The sequence below is a fragment of the Hypanus sabinus genome, chromosome 17 (assembly GCF_030144855.1).
Source record: "Hypanus sabinus isolate sHypSab1 chromosome 17, sHypSab1.hap1, whole genome shotgun sequence".
Classification (NCBI taxonomy): domain Eukaryota; kingdom Metazoa; phylum Chordata; class Chondrichthyes; order Myliobatiformes; family Dasyatidae; genus Hypanus; species Hypanus sabinus.
In genome coordinates, this window is record NC_082722.1 from 7,979,420 (window position 1) to 7,998,769 (window position 19,350).

The following is a 19,350-nucleotide window of genomic DNA, read 5'->3' on the forward strand; positions in this document are numbered from 1 at the left end:
TATATTCTTTTATAGTAGTTTTCCATATTTTAAGAGTCAATTTTACCCATGGGTTATCAATAGTATTTATGTACATTTGCAGGTCGTTATCAGCCAAAATTGCTTGTATTGGGATGGGAAGTACCCGCTCCTCAATGTTTTTCCATTGCGCATCATATGATGGGTTGCACCAACATATCACAGCTCTCAACTGTGCTGCAAAATAATAATCTCTAAGGGAAGATAGGCCCCATCCCCCCTTTTCCTTTGCTAATTGCAAAGTTTTGAGACGAACTCTAGGCCTTTTACCCTGCCAAATATTCCTTGATAATATATTGTTCCATTCATTGAATTGATTTTGATTAATCTCTATTGGTAGGGTCTGAAAGAAATATAACAGTCTGGGCAGTATATTCATTTTAATAGACTCAATCCTTGAACTGAGACTGAAAAAAGGAATCAGGTTCCATCTTGCCACATCTTCCTTAATTTTTTTTATATAAAGTCTAATAATTAAATTCTGATAATTTTGCCAAATCTTTTGGCATAATGATGCCCAAATATTTGAAAGACTCTGTTTGCCATGCCCAGGGATATCGACTTGCAATTTCTCTTGTTGGGCTATAGTAATATGAAAGTAATTGGGTTTTTAGCTATGTTGATCTTGTATCATGATAATTGACCATATTGTTCAAAGGATTGCATCAATTTAGGTAAAGAGTATGTTGGTTGCCCTAGATAGATCAAAATGTCATCCGCATAACAAGCTAATTTATGCTCTGTCCCTTTAATTGTAATTCCCCGATATCTTCATTTTGTTCGATGCATTGAGCTAATGGTTCCAGATATAACGCGAAGAGTAGTGGTGACCATGCACAACCCTGTCTCGTGCCCCTTTCTAGGGTAAGACTACTTGATAAATATCCATTGATTTTAATCCCAGCAGTAGGATTGTCATATAGTGTCTGTATAGTTTTAATAATTGTGTCTTGGAAACCAAATCTATGTAAAACTCTGTAAAGAAAATTCCAATTAACCAAATCAAATGCTTTTTCAGCGTCCACGCTTATCACTATTGCTTCGATTTTATTTTTTTCCTATATGATCCATAATGTGAAGTGTCCTTCGTATATTGTCTTGTGTCTGGCATTGTCGTATAAAACCTGTCTGATTGTTACCTCTCAGTATGGGTAGAAATTCCTCTAATTGTTTGGCCATGATGGAGGTAAATAATCTATAATCTACATTAAGAACAGATATTGGTCTAAGTGACCCGCATTCCATTTTATCCTTGCCTTCAGTCGGTATAGCTGAGATTATCGCTTCCTTCCAGCTAAGTGGGATTTGTGTCTTTTTTAGAGCCCAGTTCAGTGTGGGGAGTAAAACAGGAATTAACTCATTTTTAAATTCTTTGTACCACTCTGCCATATACCCATCTGGTCCTGGTGGCTTGCTTAATTTAAGCCTACTAATTCCAGCTTTTAATTCAACTTCAGTTACGTCAGCAGTCATCGTTCTATTTTGTTCTTCGCTTAAAGTGGATAACTCTAGAGAATTCAAGAAGGTGTCAAATTTGGGTTATGCTTCCCCCGGAACTTTGGAATATAGAGTTTTGTAAATCACTTCAAAAGCTTCTTGAATTTCACTTAGCTTATTTTTTGTCATTTTCATTCTTGGGTCCCTAACTCTATGAATTGTATTTTCTGCTATCTTTTTTTTTCAGTTTCCACGCCAGTATTTTCATAGATTTTGATCCACTTTCATAATGTCTCTGTTTCAGAAACATTAAGTTTTTCCTGATTTCTTGCATAGCTAAACTATTTATTTCATTCCTAATTCTTTTAATTTCCCCTAATGTATCCTGTGCCAAATTCAATTTGTGTTTTTTTCTCTAGTTCCTTCAGCCTATTTTATAATTCCTCTAATGTTTTATTCCTTATTTTTTTCTTATATGAAGATATCGCTACAATTTTCCCTCTTAAGACAGACTTCAGAGCATCCCATAAAATGGGAGGTGAAACCTCTACATTATCATTAAATTCTAAGTAGAGACCAATTTCTTTTTTAATTTGTTCCTTAAAGTACGGATCATTGAGTAGACTTGAATTTAGTTTCCAAATTGTATTCTTTGGTTGTAGGTCAAAATCAATAGATAAATATATAGGTGCATGGTCTAGTGTCCCAATTCCACAGGTGTTTATTTTGTCTTTGTCTTCTCCAAATGTTATGAAATAGTCTGTTCTTGTATATACAGAATGGGGAGCAGAATAATGAGTGTAATCCCTTCTGTCAGGGGAAAGTTCCCTTGATATATCAATTAAACCAACATCTTCGAAAAGTGTATTAACTTTCTTATGTAAAGATTTTGTTTCATAGGTTTTTCTATTGGAAGATTGTAATTGTAATTGGAAGGTTTATTGAAATCTTCCAATTTATTGGAAGATTGGAAGGTTGTAATTGTAAATTTAAGTCTCCCCCACATATCAGGAGACCTTCTTTTCCGTTACCATAATATCAGTAATTTTCTGAAAGAAACCAATATCACTTCCCAGGGGTGTGTATATATTCAATAGAGTAACAGAATTTCCATCTATATTCCCTCTTATCAGAATATATCTGCCCTCTTTATCTCCCATTTCGAATACTTTTTCAAAATTTAGCTTACTTGAGATAAGAATAGCAACTCCTCTCCTATGTCCTGATTTATATGAGGAGAAAAACAGATTAGTGAAGCCCATTCTCTTTAGTTTTTTATGCTCATTTTCCTGTAAATATACTACATGGGCTTGTTCTTTTTTCATTTTGGATAAAATTCTCTTAAATTTGATTGGATTTAATAGCCCATTGACGTTAAAAGAAATGAATTTTACCTTGTTCTTAGCCATCTGTATTTATCTCTCAATGTATCATTGAAATTAGAATAAAACTTAATCGATCTACTCCCTGAACAAATAAGAACCAAGAAACGCAAATAATAAGAAAAAAGGCAACAAAGGTGTGATTCCAAGGCTGAGGTCTCTAGTAGCTGACCCTGTGTTGAGCTAGAGGAAATGTCTAGCTGTGGGAGATAACCCCTCCTACTTGTAAGTTGAGGGCCCCCATTGCAGTATTCATAAAAGTCAGTGAACAAATCCACTACACAGAAAAGATTTCCCTGTGTACTCCTCATATATATACATACACACACACACACACATATTACATACATACACATAAATGCACACATATATATATATTCTCATTTTGGTGGGGGAAAAAGGAGTAAGTGAGCGAATAAAGAATAACAACTAAGTAATATAAAATCCACATTATAATAAGTATTTCTCGAGGTAGGTATATCACCGTGTACTTTTGCTTCCGTTTAGCTTCTCAACATTTTAAAAGTTAGCCAAACCTTATGGCTCTTCTGAAGGGGGTGAGGACTGTCTTTGGGAAACTCCCGGTCTCTTCCTGATATATTTCTCTCGGCCTCCTCAATTCTCGCACTGTTTCCCAAGCGGGGCGGGATAATTCCTCAGCCAGACTTTCCCTCATTTTGGTCACACTGACGGGCAACTCCCTTATCTCTTTCAGGATTTCGATCATATTCGCCGTTTCACCTGAATGAGGCCCAGCAGCCGCCTCGCTAGCACGCGGTCAGGTAGGAGAGCCACTCGCTGCACTCCTCTCAGACGCAGGCTCCACAGTGTCGCTTTTTTATTTCCATTCTTTTTCCCCATTCTTGCCCCTCTTTTCAGTTTAAATATTTTTCGAAAAATGTGATGGGTTAACCGGGCTAAATACGCGTTTTTACAGACACTCAACCTATTCTCATATGCTCCCAATCCAGGCAACATCCTTGTAAATCTCCTCTGCATCCTTTTTATAGTTTCCACATCCTTCCTGTAGTGAGGTGACCAGAACTGAGCACAGTACTCCAAGTGGGGTCTGACCAGGGTCCTATATAGCTGTAACATTACCTCCCGGCTCCTAAACTCAATCCCACAGTTGATGAAGGCCAATACATCGTATGCCTTCTTAACCACAAAGTCAACCTGCATAGCTGCTGAGTGTCCTTTGGACTTGGACCCCAAGATCCCTCTGATCCTCCACACTGCCGACAGTCTTACCATTAATACTATATTCTGCCATCATATTTGACCGACCAAAATGAACCACCTCACACTTATCTGGGTTGGATTCCATCTGCCACTTCTCAGCCCAGTTTTGCATCCCATCAATGTCCCGCTGAAACCTCTGACAGCCCTCCACACTATTCACAACACCCCCAACCTTTGTGTCATCAGCAAATTTACTAACCCATCCCTCCACTTCCTCATCCAGGTCATTTATAAAAATTACAAAAGGGTCCCAGAAAAGATCCCACTGACCTCCATGCAGAATATGACCCATCTACAACCACCATTTGCCTTCTGTGGGCAAGCAAATTCTGGATCCACAGAGCAAGGTCCCCTTGGACTCATGGCTCCTTACTTTCTCAATAAGCCTTGCATGGGGTAACTTACCAAATGCCTTGCATATACACTACATTTACTGCTCTACCTTCATCAATGTGTTCAGTCACATCCTCAAAAAGTTCTATCAGGCTCGTAAGGCACAACCTGCCTTTGACAAAACCATGCTGACTATTCCTAATCATATTATGCCTCTCCAAATGTTCATAAATCCTGCCTCTCAGGATCTTCTCCATCAGCTTACCAACCACTAGGTAAGACTCACTGTTCTAAAATTTCCTGGGTTATCTCTACTCCTTTCTTGAATAATGAAACAACATCCACAACCCTCTAATCCTCCAGAATGTTTTCCATCCCCATTAATGATGCAAAGCTTATTGCCAGAGGCTCAATAATCTGCTCCTCCCAGAGTAGCCTGGGGAATATATCTCATCCTGTCTCGGTGACTTATCTAGCTTGATGCTTTCCAAAAGCTCCAGCACATCCTCTTTCTTAATATCTACATGCTCATCCCTATAATCACCAAGGTCCTTTTCCGTAATAATTATTTTGCTTCAGTATTCACTAAGTACCTCCGCTACCTCCTCTGGTTCTATACACACTTTTCCACTGTCACTCTTGATTGGTCCTATCTCTCATGTCTTATCATCTTGCTCTTCACATACTTGTTGAATGTCCTGGGGTTTTCCTTAATCCCGCTCGGCAAGCAAGACCTTCAGTCCACTTCCAGGGTGCCTAGGGCGCAACTCAAGTAGCAGCAGTACTCCCAATGGATATGATTAAATATTCCCGTTTTCAGCTAAAAAGTACAGTTGCTTCCAAGGTCAGTACAGTCAACAAAGATGTCTTAATGCATTTAAATGAACTATCGCTGCTTAAAACCAATGGAAACAACACAGTCTGTGGTCGGAAGGGCCCATGGAGAAAACCTCGGGGGAAGTGTGGGCGAAGATCAGGATTACAAGTGCGTTTAAGGAAACGGGGTTTTAAACTCCCTATACCGATGATCTTGCTGGCAAACATGCAATCTCTTGTGAATAAAATCGATGATCTCAGAGCTAGGGTGATGAATCAGAGGGACATTAGGACGGCATGTGTCCTTTGTTTCACAGAATCCTGGTTAACCCCTTCCATATAGGATGCAGCGATTCAGATCGACAGGTTTACTATACACTGTCAGGATAGATCTATAAAGTCTCTCAAAAGCAGATATGGAAAAGTATGCCTCATGATCAACTCTTCTTGTACACAAATATATCAATGCTATCCCAATTCTGCTCACCAGACATGGAATATCTGGCAGTGCAAGGGGTGATTGATATGTTTGAGGCCTAAGGTAGAAGGAGTCAATTTTAGAAAACCTAGCACATTTATTTTTCAACATAGTCCCCTCCTACATCTACTTAGTCCAGCGGTCGTGGAGCATACGGATCTTAGACCTCCAGAAAGAAAGTGTCCACAGCAGGGGTGACTGATAAGTTCATGGCCTAAGGTAGAAGATGAGTTATACAGCTCTCGTTACATGCACATGCAGTTCAACTCTTTGAGTGATTATGCAGAAAGTTTGAAGTTAATAACTCATTAATTAATAACTCATCAGGGTGACTGATAAGTTCATGGCCTAAGGTAGAAGGGGATGAGTTATTAACTTCAAACTTTCTGCATAATCACTGATTTATTATCCCTGCAGACACACTATCTGTTAATACACAGGTTAACACCGACAAATAATTTTTCACTTCCAAACTATCAGAGTGTGCCCATTGTAATTGAGTAAATTTGAGAAGGGGATCCACATAATTAATGCTGGATCCATAAATTCTATAATCAAGATCTGCCACATCCCCTGCTTTAAGCATAGGCAGCCCAACTAAGACCTACACTCTCCCTACACACCCTTTTAATATAGTGATAGAACCTCGGGATAAATGTACCTGCTAGATCCGTCTCATACCCTCTCTTTGCCTTCCTGTTCTCCTTTGGAAGAGTATTCTTCAGCTTTTTTTAAATAGTTATATAGTCATCATGACGCTCGATTCCACCCTTCCCATCTTTCTTCACCGGAGCCTCATCAGCCAAAAATATCATGAGTTAGGAAATAAATTTAAAAGCATGAACGCTAAAGGATCAACCCTCAGGATTATTGCTAGTGCCATACACTAGCAAAAACAGAAACAAGGGTCTTGGAACATTAAACAAGGAGCTAGCATGCAGATGCAGCAAATAATCAGGAAAGCTAAGAGGGTGTCTTTCAAGTGGGTTGGACTATAAAAGTAAGTCTTACTACAGATGTACCGTGGAGAGCATTCCAACTGGGTGCATCACTGCCTGATTTGGGGAGGGGTGTGGGGTGCTACTGCACTGGATCAAAATAAGCTGCAGAGAGATGTAAACTTAGTCAGCTCCATCACTGCACTAGCCTCTGTATTATCACCAGTTATCTTCAGATGCCTCAAAAATGTGGTATCCAACATCAAGGACCCCTATCACTCAGGGCATGCCTTGTTCTCATTGTTACCTGCAGGAAGGAGGTACAGGAGCCTTAAGGTACACGATTCAAGCCATTCAATTTCAGAATGGACGCTGAAACCATGAACACTACCTCACTACATTTTTAATTTTTATTTTTACATTGCCTATTTAACTATTTATTATATATACTTAGTTTTATAGACAGATACATACTTAATTCACAGTATTTTTTCTCTATTACTATGCATTGCATTGTACTGCTGCTGCAAAGCCAGAAGATTTCACGATATATGCTGGTAATATTAAACCTGATTCTGAACTGTATAAAATGTTATTGAGATTACATGTGGAATACTCTTTATACCTTTGGCCCTTTTAAGGAAACACATATGATTGGGAGCAGTCCAGAGAACGTTCAGTTGGACGTTCCCAGGTATGGAGGACAGTCTTGAAAGGAAAGCTTGGACGGAGTGGGTCAGCACTCATTCTTCATGATCGCATTGAACCATACAAGGTTCTGAAGGACAAGCACAAAATGCCAGAGAAACTCAGCTGGTCAGGCAGCATCTATGGATAGCATTTATTCCTCTTCATAAATGCTGCCTAACCTGCTGAGTTGCTCTGCATTTTTTGTTTATTGCTCCGGATTTGCAGCACCTGCTTAATTTATTGTGCCTATGATATTCTGCTCCAAATCAAAGTATCTTCAAGGGATGTCTATCCTGAAGAAGTTTAAATCTTCTCTTTGACGGGAATTCAGTGAGACCCTCTCTCATCGCTCCCCCCTCCCCTCATGGTCACTGCTGCTCCATAACTCTTCAACCACGTGCTCTAGCTTGCCATCTTTCCCTTCCCACCTTCTTATTCTCACTTCTTCCCTCTTCCTTTCCAGTCCTGATGGAAGGTCTCAGCCAGAATGTCAACTGTTTATTCCTCTCCACAGATGCTGCCTAACCTGCTGAGTTTCTGCAGGATTCTGTATTTGTTGTTCTGACTTAGCAACATCTGCAGAATCCCGTGTTTGAGACTCTGAAGGAATTTGGCATGGTAAACACAGGGAAGATTCTCATGGGAGAATCTAAAAAGAGAAGGCATAATTTCGGAAGAAGGGAGTGGCTTTTAAGACTGCTGAGAAAGAATATTTTACCTCAAAGAGTTGCTTTGAAATTCCTTGTCCCAGAAAGTCATGGAGATTAAGACAGATGTTTTATTAGTAAGGAACCAAGTAATAGAACAGGAAGGTGGACTTGAAAGATGGATCCACCAAGATTGTCTTGAATAACAGGGCAGGCTTGAAGGGTTGAATGGGTCTACTCCAGTTACTACATCTGATGGCTTCATGAGGGCCAAAGATAGGGTCACAGTGTTTTTCTAGCACTGAAGACTCAAGAACTAGAGGTTTAAAAGGAAACAGAGGGGCAACTTTTTGACCTAGAAAGTGGACAATATATGGAATGAAATGCCAGAGTAAATGGTTGAAAGGCATTTTACAGGTAAATAGATAGGATACGGGTAACTGGGAGCACATTAGATGGGAATCTTATCCAGTATGGACCAGCTGTGCTGAAAAGCTGTTCCTCCTGTGCTGCATTCCTCTCTCCCTGCTGTTAATGTACTGCAAAACCCCACAGACAACAATCCTTCAAGGCAACATTCATTTCTGCCTTTCATAAAATCCCAGTATTGATCTTTCAACTACTGCCAGCAATAATACACTTTATGAGTCCAATTCTGACAGGAGATGTATCATCAGTGGCAAGGACATTATGCACGTTGATGTACAGATGGTGCAAGTCCACAGCTCAATGCAGATGGCAACACAGGTGGAGAGGGTAGTGAAGGCAGCATTTTATATGATTTTCTTCAGGCCTGACGCATGGAGTGCATGTTGCAGTTGTAAAAAACCTTGCATTGATTATGTTTATAGTACTATGTACAGTTCTGCCCGCTTCTGGTAGCAATAGAGAGAACAGAAGAGATTTATCAGGATATTATCTGGAATGGAGGGCTATAAGAGAGACAGGACAGGTTAGATTTATTCTCTCTAGAACAGGGGCTCCCATGGACCGTCAGTGAATGGCATTAAAAAGGTCAGGAACCCATATCCTAGAATATAAGAAGGCTAAGTTGTGACCTGATGGAAACTCAAAATTATGAGTAATTATAAGATAGACTGTCAGAGTCACTTCCACAGGGCAGTGGGGTACGAAATATAGGGCACAGGTTTAACATTTTTAGGGAGATCTAAGGGACAACTTTTCCCACACAGGGTGATGGGTATTGGGAACAGAGGAGGTGGTAGAGGCATGTACAATTTGAACAGATATTTGCATAGGAAGGAACAGGAGGGTATGAACCAAAAGGTTTGTACAAGGTGTTGGAACACATTTTTGGCTTACATTACTAACATGAATCTAGGATCACATGCACCTGGAGATGAGGGTTTGATAAATTACCTAAAGCGCTTACCTTTCTAGGAGTTTTGATATAAAGATGATACAACCACTTCAAGATAGCAATTCGTGTCATCATCCCTGTAACTGTATCGTGAAGGTAGCGATCCAGCACCATCACAATCCCATCCAAGTCCAGGGTCTCCCGAGAACAGTCAATGCTGCAGCAAAGACAAGAGTAGCAAGATATATAACAGTTCATAATAATTTAGTCCTAAAATAGATGAAAGCAACGAGCCATGACATAAAACAAAACTTGTGTATGGAGAAATCCTGGAGATGAGATGGGGGATGATGAAATGGGTGAACAGTTATTACCCTTCAACCATCAGGCTCCTGAACCAGTGTGGATAACTTCCATCACATCAATGCTGAATTGATTCCACGACCTATGGATTCGTGTTTAAGGATGCTACAATTCATGTTCTCAGTATTATTTATATATTATTATTAATATTTGTGTTGTCTTTTGCACATTGATTGTCAGCCTTTGTGTGTAGTTCTTCATTGATTCTACTGTGAATGCCTGTAAGAAAATGAATCTCAGGATAGTACATAGTGACATATACACTTGGTGGCCACTTTGTAAGGTACGTCCACATGTTAATGCAAATACCTAATCAGCAAACCGTGTGGTAACAACTCAATACTTAAGAGCATGCAGACATGGTGAAAAGGTTCAATTGTTCATAAGACTAAACATCAGAATGGGGAAGAAATGTGATCCAAATGACTTTGATCGTGGAATGATGGTTAGTGCCAGACGAACTGGTTTGAATATCTCCAAAACTGCTGGTCTCCTGGGATTTTCACATACAACAGTTTCTCAAGTTGGTGCAAACAGCAAGCAAACTAAAATCCAGTGAGTGGCAGTTCTGTGCGTGAAAACACCTTGCTAATGAGAGAGGTCAGAGGAGAATGGCCAGACTGGTTCAAGCTGACGGGAAGGTGACAGTAACTCAAATAACCACACGTTACAACAGTGGTGTGCAGAAGAGCATCTCTGAAGGCACAACATGTCAAACAATTGAAGTGGATGAGCTACAGCAGAAGACCATGATCATGCAGAGGAGATACCTCATAAAATGACCACTAAATTCATGTTCTTTGATCATAAATTTACTTTGAACTTGGGACTTTGAAAGTTACAGGGCCCACACAGATTCTAATTATGGCTACCTGACAACTAAGTATCCTTACAAAGCAACCTCTCAGAGTCATAAACTAGAAAAGGTGTAGGCTTTATTCACAAAATGTGGTGTTATTTCATATTAGGTAATGCAGCAAATAAGCTGGGGAAGATCTGAACTGGGAGCAGGAGTAAGCCAGCTGAAAGTCGAGCATCCTCGTCCATGCATCACGATGATCACTGAAACTCATCACAGTGCCAGTTTCAAGCTCTAAGCCTCGATCACTTGATTATTTTAATACCAAAAATCTGTTTTGCATGATGACAATGCAATGACTAAGTCTTCAGTGCCCTGCACAACAAAGAATACCAAAGGTTAACCATTTTTTGAGTGAAGAAATATTTCCTCATCTCAGCCTTAAATAGTAAGGCTTAATAGTAATACCTCTGGCTTGGACCAGAGGTAGAATCTGTCCACCACCTAGTTTTTAACAAATGTTTTGATTTTGATACAATCGCATTCTTCTAAACTCAAGAGAAACATAGAACACTATGGCACAGTATAGGCCCTTCAGCCCACGATGTTGTGCTGACCTTTTAATCTAATTTAAGGTCAATCTAACCCTTCCCTCCCACATAGCCCTCCATTTTTCTATAATCCATGTGCCGACCACCTCTACCACCATCTGGCAGAGTGTTTCACACACCCACCACTCTGTATAAAAACTACCTCTGACATCACCGCTACAGTTCCTTTGAATCACCTTAAAATTATGTCCCCTTGTGATAGCCATTTCCACCCTAAGAAAATGTCTTTGCTGTCCACTAGACCTATGCCTCTTACAATCTTGTACACCTCCATCAAGTTACCTCTCATCCCCTTCATTTCAAAGAGAAAAGCACAAGCTCACTCTCCCTATCCTCATAAGACATGCTCTCCAATCCAGGCATCTCCTTTGCTCCCTCTATAAAACTTGCACGTCTTTAGAAAAATGTGGTGACCAGAACTGAACACAACATTCCAAGTCTAGACTAACCAATGTTTTAAAGAGCTGCAATGTTACCTTATGGCTCTTGAATTCAATCCCAACTAATGAAGGCCAACACACCTTACACCTTCTTAACAACACTATCAATTAGTGCAGTAACTTTGAGAGATCTAAGGAAGTGGACCCCAAGATCCTTCTGTTCCTCCACGTTGCTAAGAATATTACCATTAACCTCATACTCTGTCTTCAAACTCAATCTTCCAATAGAGCATAGAACAGTCGTATACCGACTTGTGATATGGAGGCTGCTAAGATTTTTGGCACAATGGATTTAAAGAAGAGAAACATATAGAGTAATAACTGATTAATTAGAGTGAATGTTTTACTTTAGTTGACAGGTTGTTATTCTTCCAGTTCTATTCTGTAAAAAGCTAAAGTTCTTTGATTCTATTGGTTATCTACACTGTTGGTAAAAATTGATTCAGGGCCAAGTAGTGATTACAATTCTATCTCCCTTACCATGGCATTGGAGAGGGATAGGAACAGACAAGTTAGGAAAGCGTTTAATTTCACTAAGGGAAATATGAAGTTATCAGGCAGGAACTTGGAAGCATAAATTGGGAAATGTACAGCAGAAATGTGGCAAATTTTCAGGGATTATTTGCATGGTGTTCTGCATAGGTATGCTCCAATAAGACAGGGAAAGGATGGTAGGGTACAGGAACTGTGGTGTACAAAGGCTGTTGAAAATCTAGTAAAGAAGAGTTTACAAAAGTTTCAAAAAGTGAGATGATGATAGGGACCTATTAGATTATAAGGCTAGTAGGAAGGAGCTTAAGAATGAAATTAGGAGAGCCAGAAGGGGCCATGAGAAGGCCTTGGTGGGCAGGATTAAGGAAAACCCCAAGGCATTCTACAAGTATGAAGAGCAAGAGGATAAGACATGAGAAAATAAGACCAATCAATTGTGACAATGGAAAAGTGTGTATGGAACCAGAGGAGATAGTAGAGATACTTAATTAATACTTTGCTTCAGTATTCACTACAGAAAGGGATCTTGGCGATTATAGGTAAAAACACAAAATGCTGGCAGAACTCAGCAGGCCAGACAGCATCTATGGGAGGAGGTAATAACGACGTTTCGGGCCGAAACCCTTCATCAGGAGTGAAGTAACATGGGATGAATGAGGGGGGATAAGAAGTGGGGGGAGGGATGAAGTTGAGAGCTGGGAAGTGATAGGCTGAAGGGAAATGGGCTAGGGGAAGGTGGAGAATTATGGGAAATAAAAGAGAAAGAAAGGTAGGGCTGGGGGGAGATTATAGTGAGGGGGGAAAAAAGAGAGAGAAAGAGAACCAGACTAAAATTATAGATAGGGATGGGGTAAGATAGATAGATAGATACTTTATTCATCCCCAAGGGGAAATTCAACATTTTTCCAGTGTCCCATACACTTATTGTAGCAAAACTAATTAAATACAGTATTTAACTCAGTATAAATAAGGAGGGGGGCAGGGATATCAATGGAGGTCTGTGAGTTGAATGTTCATGCTGGCAGGTAGGAGGCTACCTAGGCAGGAGATAGGGTATTGCTCCATCAACCTGTGTGTGGCCTCATCTTGACGGTAGAGGAGGCCATGGACAGACATGTTGGAGTGGGAGTGGTCTGTGGAATTGAAGTGTGAGGCCACAGGGAGATCCCGCCACTGCTGGAGGACTGAGCGCCGGTGTTCGGCGAAATGGTCTCCCAGTCTGCGGTGGGTCTCCTCAATGTATAAATGGCCACATCGGGAGCACCAGATACAGTATATCACCCCAGTTGACTCGCAGGTTAAGTGGTGCCTCACCTAAAAGGACTGTCTGGGACCTGGGATGGTGGTGAGGGAAGAAGTGTGGGGGCAGGTGTAGCACTTCTTCCGTTAGCAGGGATAAGTGCCTGGAGGGAGGTAGCGTTAGGCACAGCACTGTGGGCCAAAGGGCCTGTATTATGCTGTAGGTTTTCTATGTTTCTAACATCCAAGTGGGTCCCACCTAAGGGGCTGTTAGTACAGGTTCCAAAGAGCCTTCGTACACAATAACAGTTTACTTTGAGCTCTTTGCAAGCCTAAAGATTTTGCAAAGCAAGGGAACTGGGTCATAAGTTGTTGTAGGGCAACAGGTGAAATGACGAGTAAAAAAAAAATCACATATTTAAGCAATAACATTTTCCTCTCCACTGTGTTTCATGACCAAAGGAAGACTAGTAGGCCCCAGTTACAAGTGACTGTCTCTAGCAGTGCACTACCAGCTTGTTTAATTGTGAACAGCATCAGAATCAACCATGATTTGGTAATATCTCAGTGATTGTGAGGTAAACACCCAGCACTTCTTCCCCGGTCCTACTTGTGGCATCCAGACTATTCAGATTCAAGAAGCTGTAAGCTCAGAGGCAGGCCCATCATGTCCACACTGTGACACCTACCTACGCTAATCCTATCTGCCTGTATTAGGCCCATATTCCTCTATTTTTTCCTATCCAAGTCTCTCTCCCAAATGCCTTTTAAATGTTGGAATTGTACCTGCCTCTGCCACATCCTCTGGAAGTTCTTTCCAGATATCCACCAGCCTCTGTGGAAAACTCGCCCCTCAGGTCCACACCGATATCAATGATATTTTGGCCAAGTCAGCACAGAAAGATGGCACTCGTAACTTCAGTTGACAACAATATAGACCAGGGATGAAAATGGATGCATCTCTGTCAGTACAGTTTGATAATGATTTAAGCAATGCAATTACCCACTGCTCTCCAGAGTTTTTGCAACTTTAAAGCGAGTGAACTGAATTTTGGTACTTACATGACGCATGCACCACTGTTGTTGCTGGTGGCCAAGTTCTGGTACGTGTTCAGCTCTGAAAGGGGAAGACAGTACGTTTTTAATATCCATTTTAATGTTAAGCTTAAATTTTCATCTGTAGCCATGCTTCCTACAAATGCTTAGAGTTTAACGACATTTGTGAAGCAATGCTGTCAATTTACAACATTAAATGTGATGACCACTCCACATCAGTGCTGTTTTCAATCAGTTCCCAACCTTAATCCAAATTACTAAAGAGTGGCAATTAACTTCAGAACATTCTCGGACACAGTGTACAGTGGGAAGGCCCCACGTCAGAGGCGGAAGAGTTTTACTAGATTGATAATGTGGCTGAGGGACTTCATAAATTGTGGCTCTTCTCCTTACGGCAAAGAAGATGAAGCAGAGTCTTCATTATGGAGACTGTCTTGGAGTTGGTGGTGTTCAGGATTTGAAGGCAGCCTGTGTGAACATGTGGCAGAAAAGGAATGTGAGAGGATTAAAGGGGCTTGTTTTGCTGTTGTTGATTTGTTTCTTGTTGTGTTCTGTGTTGCACTGCTGAGAATTGTGGACATGCTATGTTGCCACTGGAATCTGTGCTGACATTTGCAAGCTGCCCCAACACCTTCCTACGTGTTGGCAATTACCACAGATGAGACACTTCACTGTACGTTTTAATGTACATGTGATTAATTAATCTGTATCAGTAGGTTCCCAGCACAGGTGGGTCAGAAACTGAAGGTCATGAGATAAGGTAAATCAGCAAGAGGAACTTTCAATTAACCCAAGATATATTTTAAACACAGAAACCAATTGCAACTTCCAGTAAAGTATAATAAATACTTGAAAAGGTCTAGAGTTGCAAGGCCAGGAGGGAAGCAAGGAAGGGGAATCATTATAGAGCTTGTCGATTTGCCATAACTACAATAGTTCAAATAGTTACCTCTTGGGTTGTGTGATTCTGTCCAAAAATAATATTTAAAGCTAAAAATTCAGATTCTGCACCAGTGGTTTCCCTACTTCCAACTGGACATCAACTGAGTCTTTACAGACAAGACTGTGAGGAAGTTACTTCACTCTCCCCACAGCAGACTAATCTCCATTACCTGTACTGGTATCCTGAACTGGATACACATCCCTGGCAGCAGGCTAATGAGCTGGTATGGTGGCCTGCATTCAGACAGCCAAACACACATCTTTGTTCAAACCTACAACTTGTTCTATGCATGGACGTCCATTGTAGTGTTACTAACTTCTGCTTAAGAAGAATGTGTGGTATTTTGTTATCCATGGGAAGCCGGTGCCCTTTTCACTCATAAGGAATGAGGAATTGGAGTAATCAACACAAGGATATTACAGATGGAATGGTACAACACAGGAAACAGCTTCTCATTCTCTGACTTCAATCAATTCGTTTTGCTCTCCATCCAGACTTCAGTGCTTTACTCTGACTCTCCCTCTGTGTAAACATGCCTGCTTTCCCAACTGCAGGTAGTACTCTTAAAATCAAGGATCAAAGATCAACTTTATTTCTCATATACATTGACATGTATTAGGAACTTACCCTGGTGTTGCAACAAAAAAAAACAACTTTCAACAATTATAAAGAATTATATAAAAATAATGTTTCGAGTATGGATATGGAATAAACTGTGCAAAAGATAGATAAATACCAAAATGTATTTACAATGTAAACAGCATTTTAAAGTGGGGGGGGGGTTAAAGGGTTTATGGTGCATTCTGAAATGAAGGCACAGCCATCAGCTATCTTTCAATCCGGTGCCTCACCCCCAACTAACAAAGACGCTGCCTGACCTGGTGAGTTCCTCCAGCATCTGTGTGTGTGTGTTACAAAAATCTTTTCCAGTATAGTCCCCAAAAGAAGCACTGGTTTATTAATGCCTACAGTACAGGAAAGCTTTCAAGGCTAGCAGATCTTTATAACAACTGCCTGCTCTGGGCTGAAAGAGTAGCTCCAGTCTTTTCTCTTTGAATACAGACCTCATAACACGCTGCTCACTGAAGCATGGCCCCAGGAACATTCCATACTGCGGCTACTGGTTTATAACATATCTCAGAGGCTAGACCATCTGTGCTGTGGAGCCTGGAAATGAGAGAAATTTTGATCTACTCTGGGTTCAGCCAATTTCCATTGAGTAGTACCATTTTATACAGCAATACTAAACTAGAATGAGTGAAGTAAAGCATTACCAGGCTGTTGCCTGGACTGGGAAGGTCTGAGTTACAAGAAGTTGTATAGCCAACACAAGTGAATCTGCAGATGCTGGAAAAAATAAAAACACAAAATTCTGGCAAAACTCAGCAGGCCAGACAGCATCTATGGGAAGAGGTAGGGACGACGTTTCGGGCCGAAACCCTTCATCAGGAGTGAAGTAACAAGGGATAGTCGAGGGGGGGGGGATAAGAAGTGGGGGGAGGGATAAAGTAGAGAGCTAGGAAGTGATAGGCTGGAGGGAAATGGGCTAGGGGGAAGGTGGAGAATTATGGGAAATAAAAGAGAAAAAAAGATAGGGCTGGGGGAGATTATAGTGAGGGGGGGGGGGAAGAGAGAGAAAGAGAACCATACTAAAATAATAGATAGGGATGGGGGTAAGGGAGGGGGCAGGGGTATCAATGGGGGCCTGTGAGTTGAACGCTTATGCAGGCAGGTAGGAGGATACCTAGGCGGGAGATAGGGTATTGCTCCATCAACCTGCGTGTGTCCTCATCTTGACGGAAGGGGAGGCCATGGACAGACATGTCGGAGTGGGAGTGGTCTGTGGAATTGAAGTGGAGATCCCACCACTGCTGGAGGACATCTATTATTTTAGTCTGGTTCTCTTTCTCTCTCTCTTTTTTCCCCCTCACTATAATCTCCCCCCCAGCCCTAACTTTTTCTCTTTTATTTCCCATAATTCTCCACCTTCCCCCAGCCCATTTCCCTCCAGCCTATCTCTTCCTAGTTCTCTACTTTATCCCTGCCCCCACTTCTTATCCCCCCCTCGACTATCCCATGTTGTTTCACTCCTGATGAAGGGTTTCGGCCCGAAACCTCGTCACTACCTCCTCCCATAGATGCTGTCTGGCCTGCTGAGTTCTGCCAGCATTTTGTGTTTTTAAGAAGTTGTATAGACTAGGATTTCACAGAAGGTTGAGGGGTGACCTGATAAAGGTATGTAAGATCCTGAGGGGCAAAGACAGGGTGAAAGAACATTGTAGGGAGGGGCGACCTGATAAAGGTATATAAGATCCCGAGGGGCAAAGACAGCGTGAAAGAACACTGTAGGGGGAGAGTGCTAAAACCAAGAGGGCATAGGCTGAAGATTACAGATTTTGAGAAGAATATTCGGGATAGGTTCGCAAGCAAAGCATGCTATGAATTTGGAAAATGCTTCCAGAAATAAGTCAAGTCAAGTCAGTTTTTATTGTCATTTCAACCATCACTGCTGGTACAGTACAGAGTAAAAATGAGATGTTTTTCAGGACCATGGTGCTACACGAACAATACAAAAACTACACTAGACTACAGACCTACCCAGGACTGCATTGTTACGCCTGTGCCCAACTCTGAGGGGCGGAGGGGTGCAGAGTGGCACACTCCTTTTTGAGAATCGCAGGATCACTATTGATTCGGGTCAGGAGACCCAGGAAATGAGAGAAAGACATGCAGAATCCACAAAGGGGTTTGGAATGTCCTGGCCCTCAGCGATACAAAGCCACGGGAAGTGGCCATTGTCTCTTGGAGACAGAATTGTGTATTGAGTACTGTGGATGGCATCATTCCACCCTGATTGACATCTGAGACACCGTGAGTGGGGATAAAAGAGGGTCTGGGGAACGGCCCCTTGAGACGCACCAGAAGAAACGCTAGAAATCCCGTAATAGCGACAGCCGGTGGAAAGCCCACGTGCGTCCTTTTCCATTTGCCTCGGAATTGGTGGGCCTGACCACAGAAGACGGCTTAGCTAAATAGCAAAAGGAGCTGGTCCCCCGTGACCAGCTCCACCAACGGAACTCTCGAAGGATCGACATCATAAAAAGGAAAATGGGCAAGTTCTAAGAAAAATCCGTCTCTCTCTCTTGACTCCAACCAAAGGCTGCAGCCTGCATGAACTTGAGTGACTTTTATATTTCCATCGGACAATACATTATCCCCTAGACAACGTTAAGAATAAGAGCTATTTCTTATTGATTATTATTATATCCACACTTTTAGATTTAGTATTGACGACGTATATTATCTGTATGATCTTATTGATCTTATTTTTGTGTATTTTTACCAATAAATACTGTTAAAAAACAGTACCATCAGACTTCAATGGACCTCTCTACCTTTGCTGGTAAGTGACCCAATTACGGGGTACGTAACAGCATAAAGTACACAGAACAGTGCAGGCATTACAATAAATAATAAACAAGACAATAGGCACAGCTGAGGTCAGTGGGTTGGTAGTCCGATGGCTTGGGGGAAAATCTGTTACATAAATAAACAGCTGAAAGGCGGCGTCCGAGACTCTGTCCGTACTCCCGCCGAATATTTTGTTGCCACAGATGCCGTCCAATTTAATGTCCATTGGAGAGCAGAATGGACGGGAGAGTCGGCCGGCTAGGGCTTGCTTTTTTCCTGGCAGGGACTCCTGTCCACTCGCCTCGCTTCTGCTTCCTCACACACCGCTTACGACATCCCCACCTCTGGCCACCGGCATCAGGCAACTCCGAGGACTGCAGGCCCGGTTCCGTCTGCATGCAGACACTGGAGAGCAGAATGGACGGGAGAGTCGGCCAGCTAGGGCTTGCTTTTTTCCTGGCAGGGACTCCTGTCCACTCGCCTCGCTTCTGCTTCCTCACACACTGCTTACGACATCCCCACCTCCGGCCACCGGCATCAGGCGACTCCGAGGACTGCAGGCCCGGTTCCGTCTGCATGCAGACACTGGAGAGCAGAATGGACGGGAGAGTCGGCCGGCTAGGGCTTACTTTTTTCCTGGCACGGACTCCTGCCCGCTCCTGCAAATAGTGGTTGAAGTGGGTGCACTAACAAC

The 19,350-nt window shown here is 41.8% G+C and overlaps 1 protein-coding gene across 2 annotated transcripts in view; it reads right to left on the minus strand.

The window, feature by feature from the left end:
• vac14 (vac14 homolog (S. cerevisiae)) overlaps positions 1–19,350 on the minus strand; it is a 496,659-nt gene that overhangs the window by 366,844 nt on the left and 110,465 nt on the right. For both annotated transcript variants that reach the window (XM_059992522.1, XM_059992521.1), the window contains 2 exons: positions 14,309–14,363; positions 9,375–9,519 (listed from right to left, as the gene is read on the minus strand). In XM_059992522.1, coding sequence (XP_059848505.1) covers positions 9,375–9,519; positions 14,309–14,363 — 200 coding nt within the window. The remainder of the gene's footprint in view (positions 1–9,374; positions 9,520–14,308; positions 14,364–19,350) is intronic.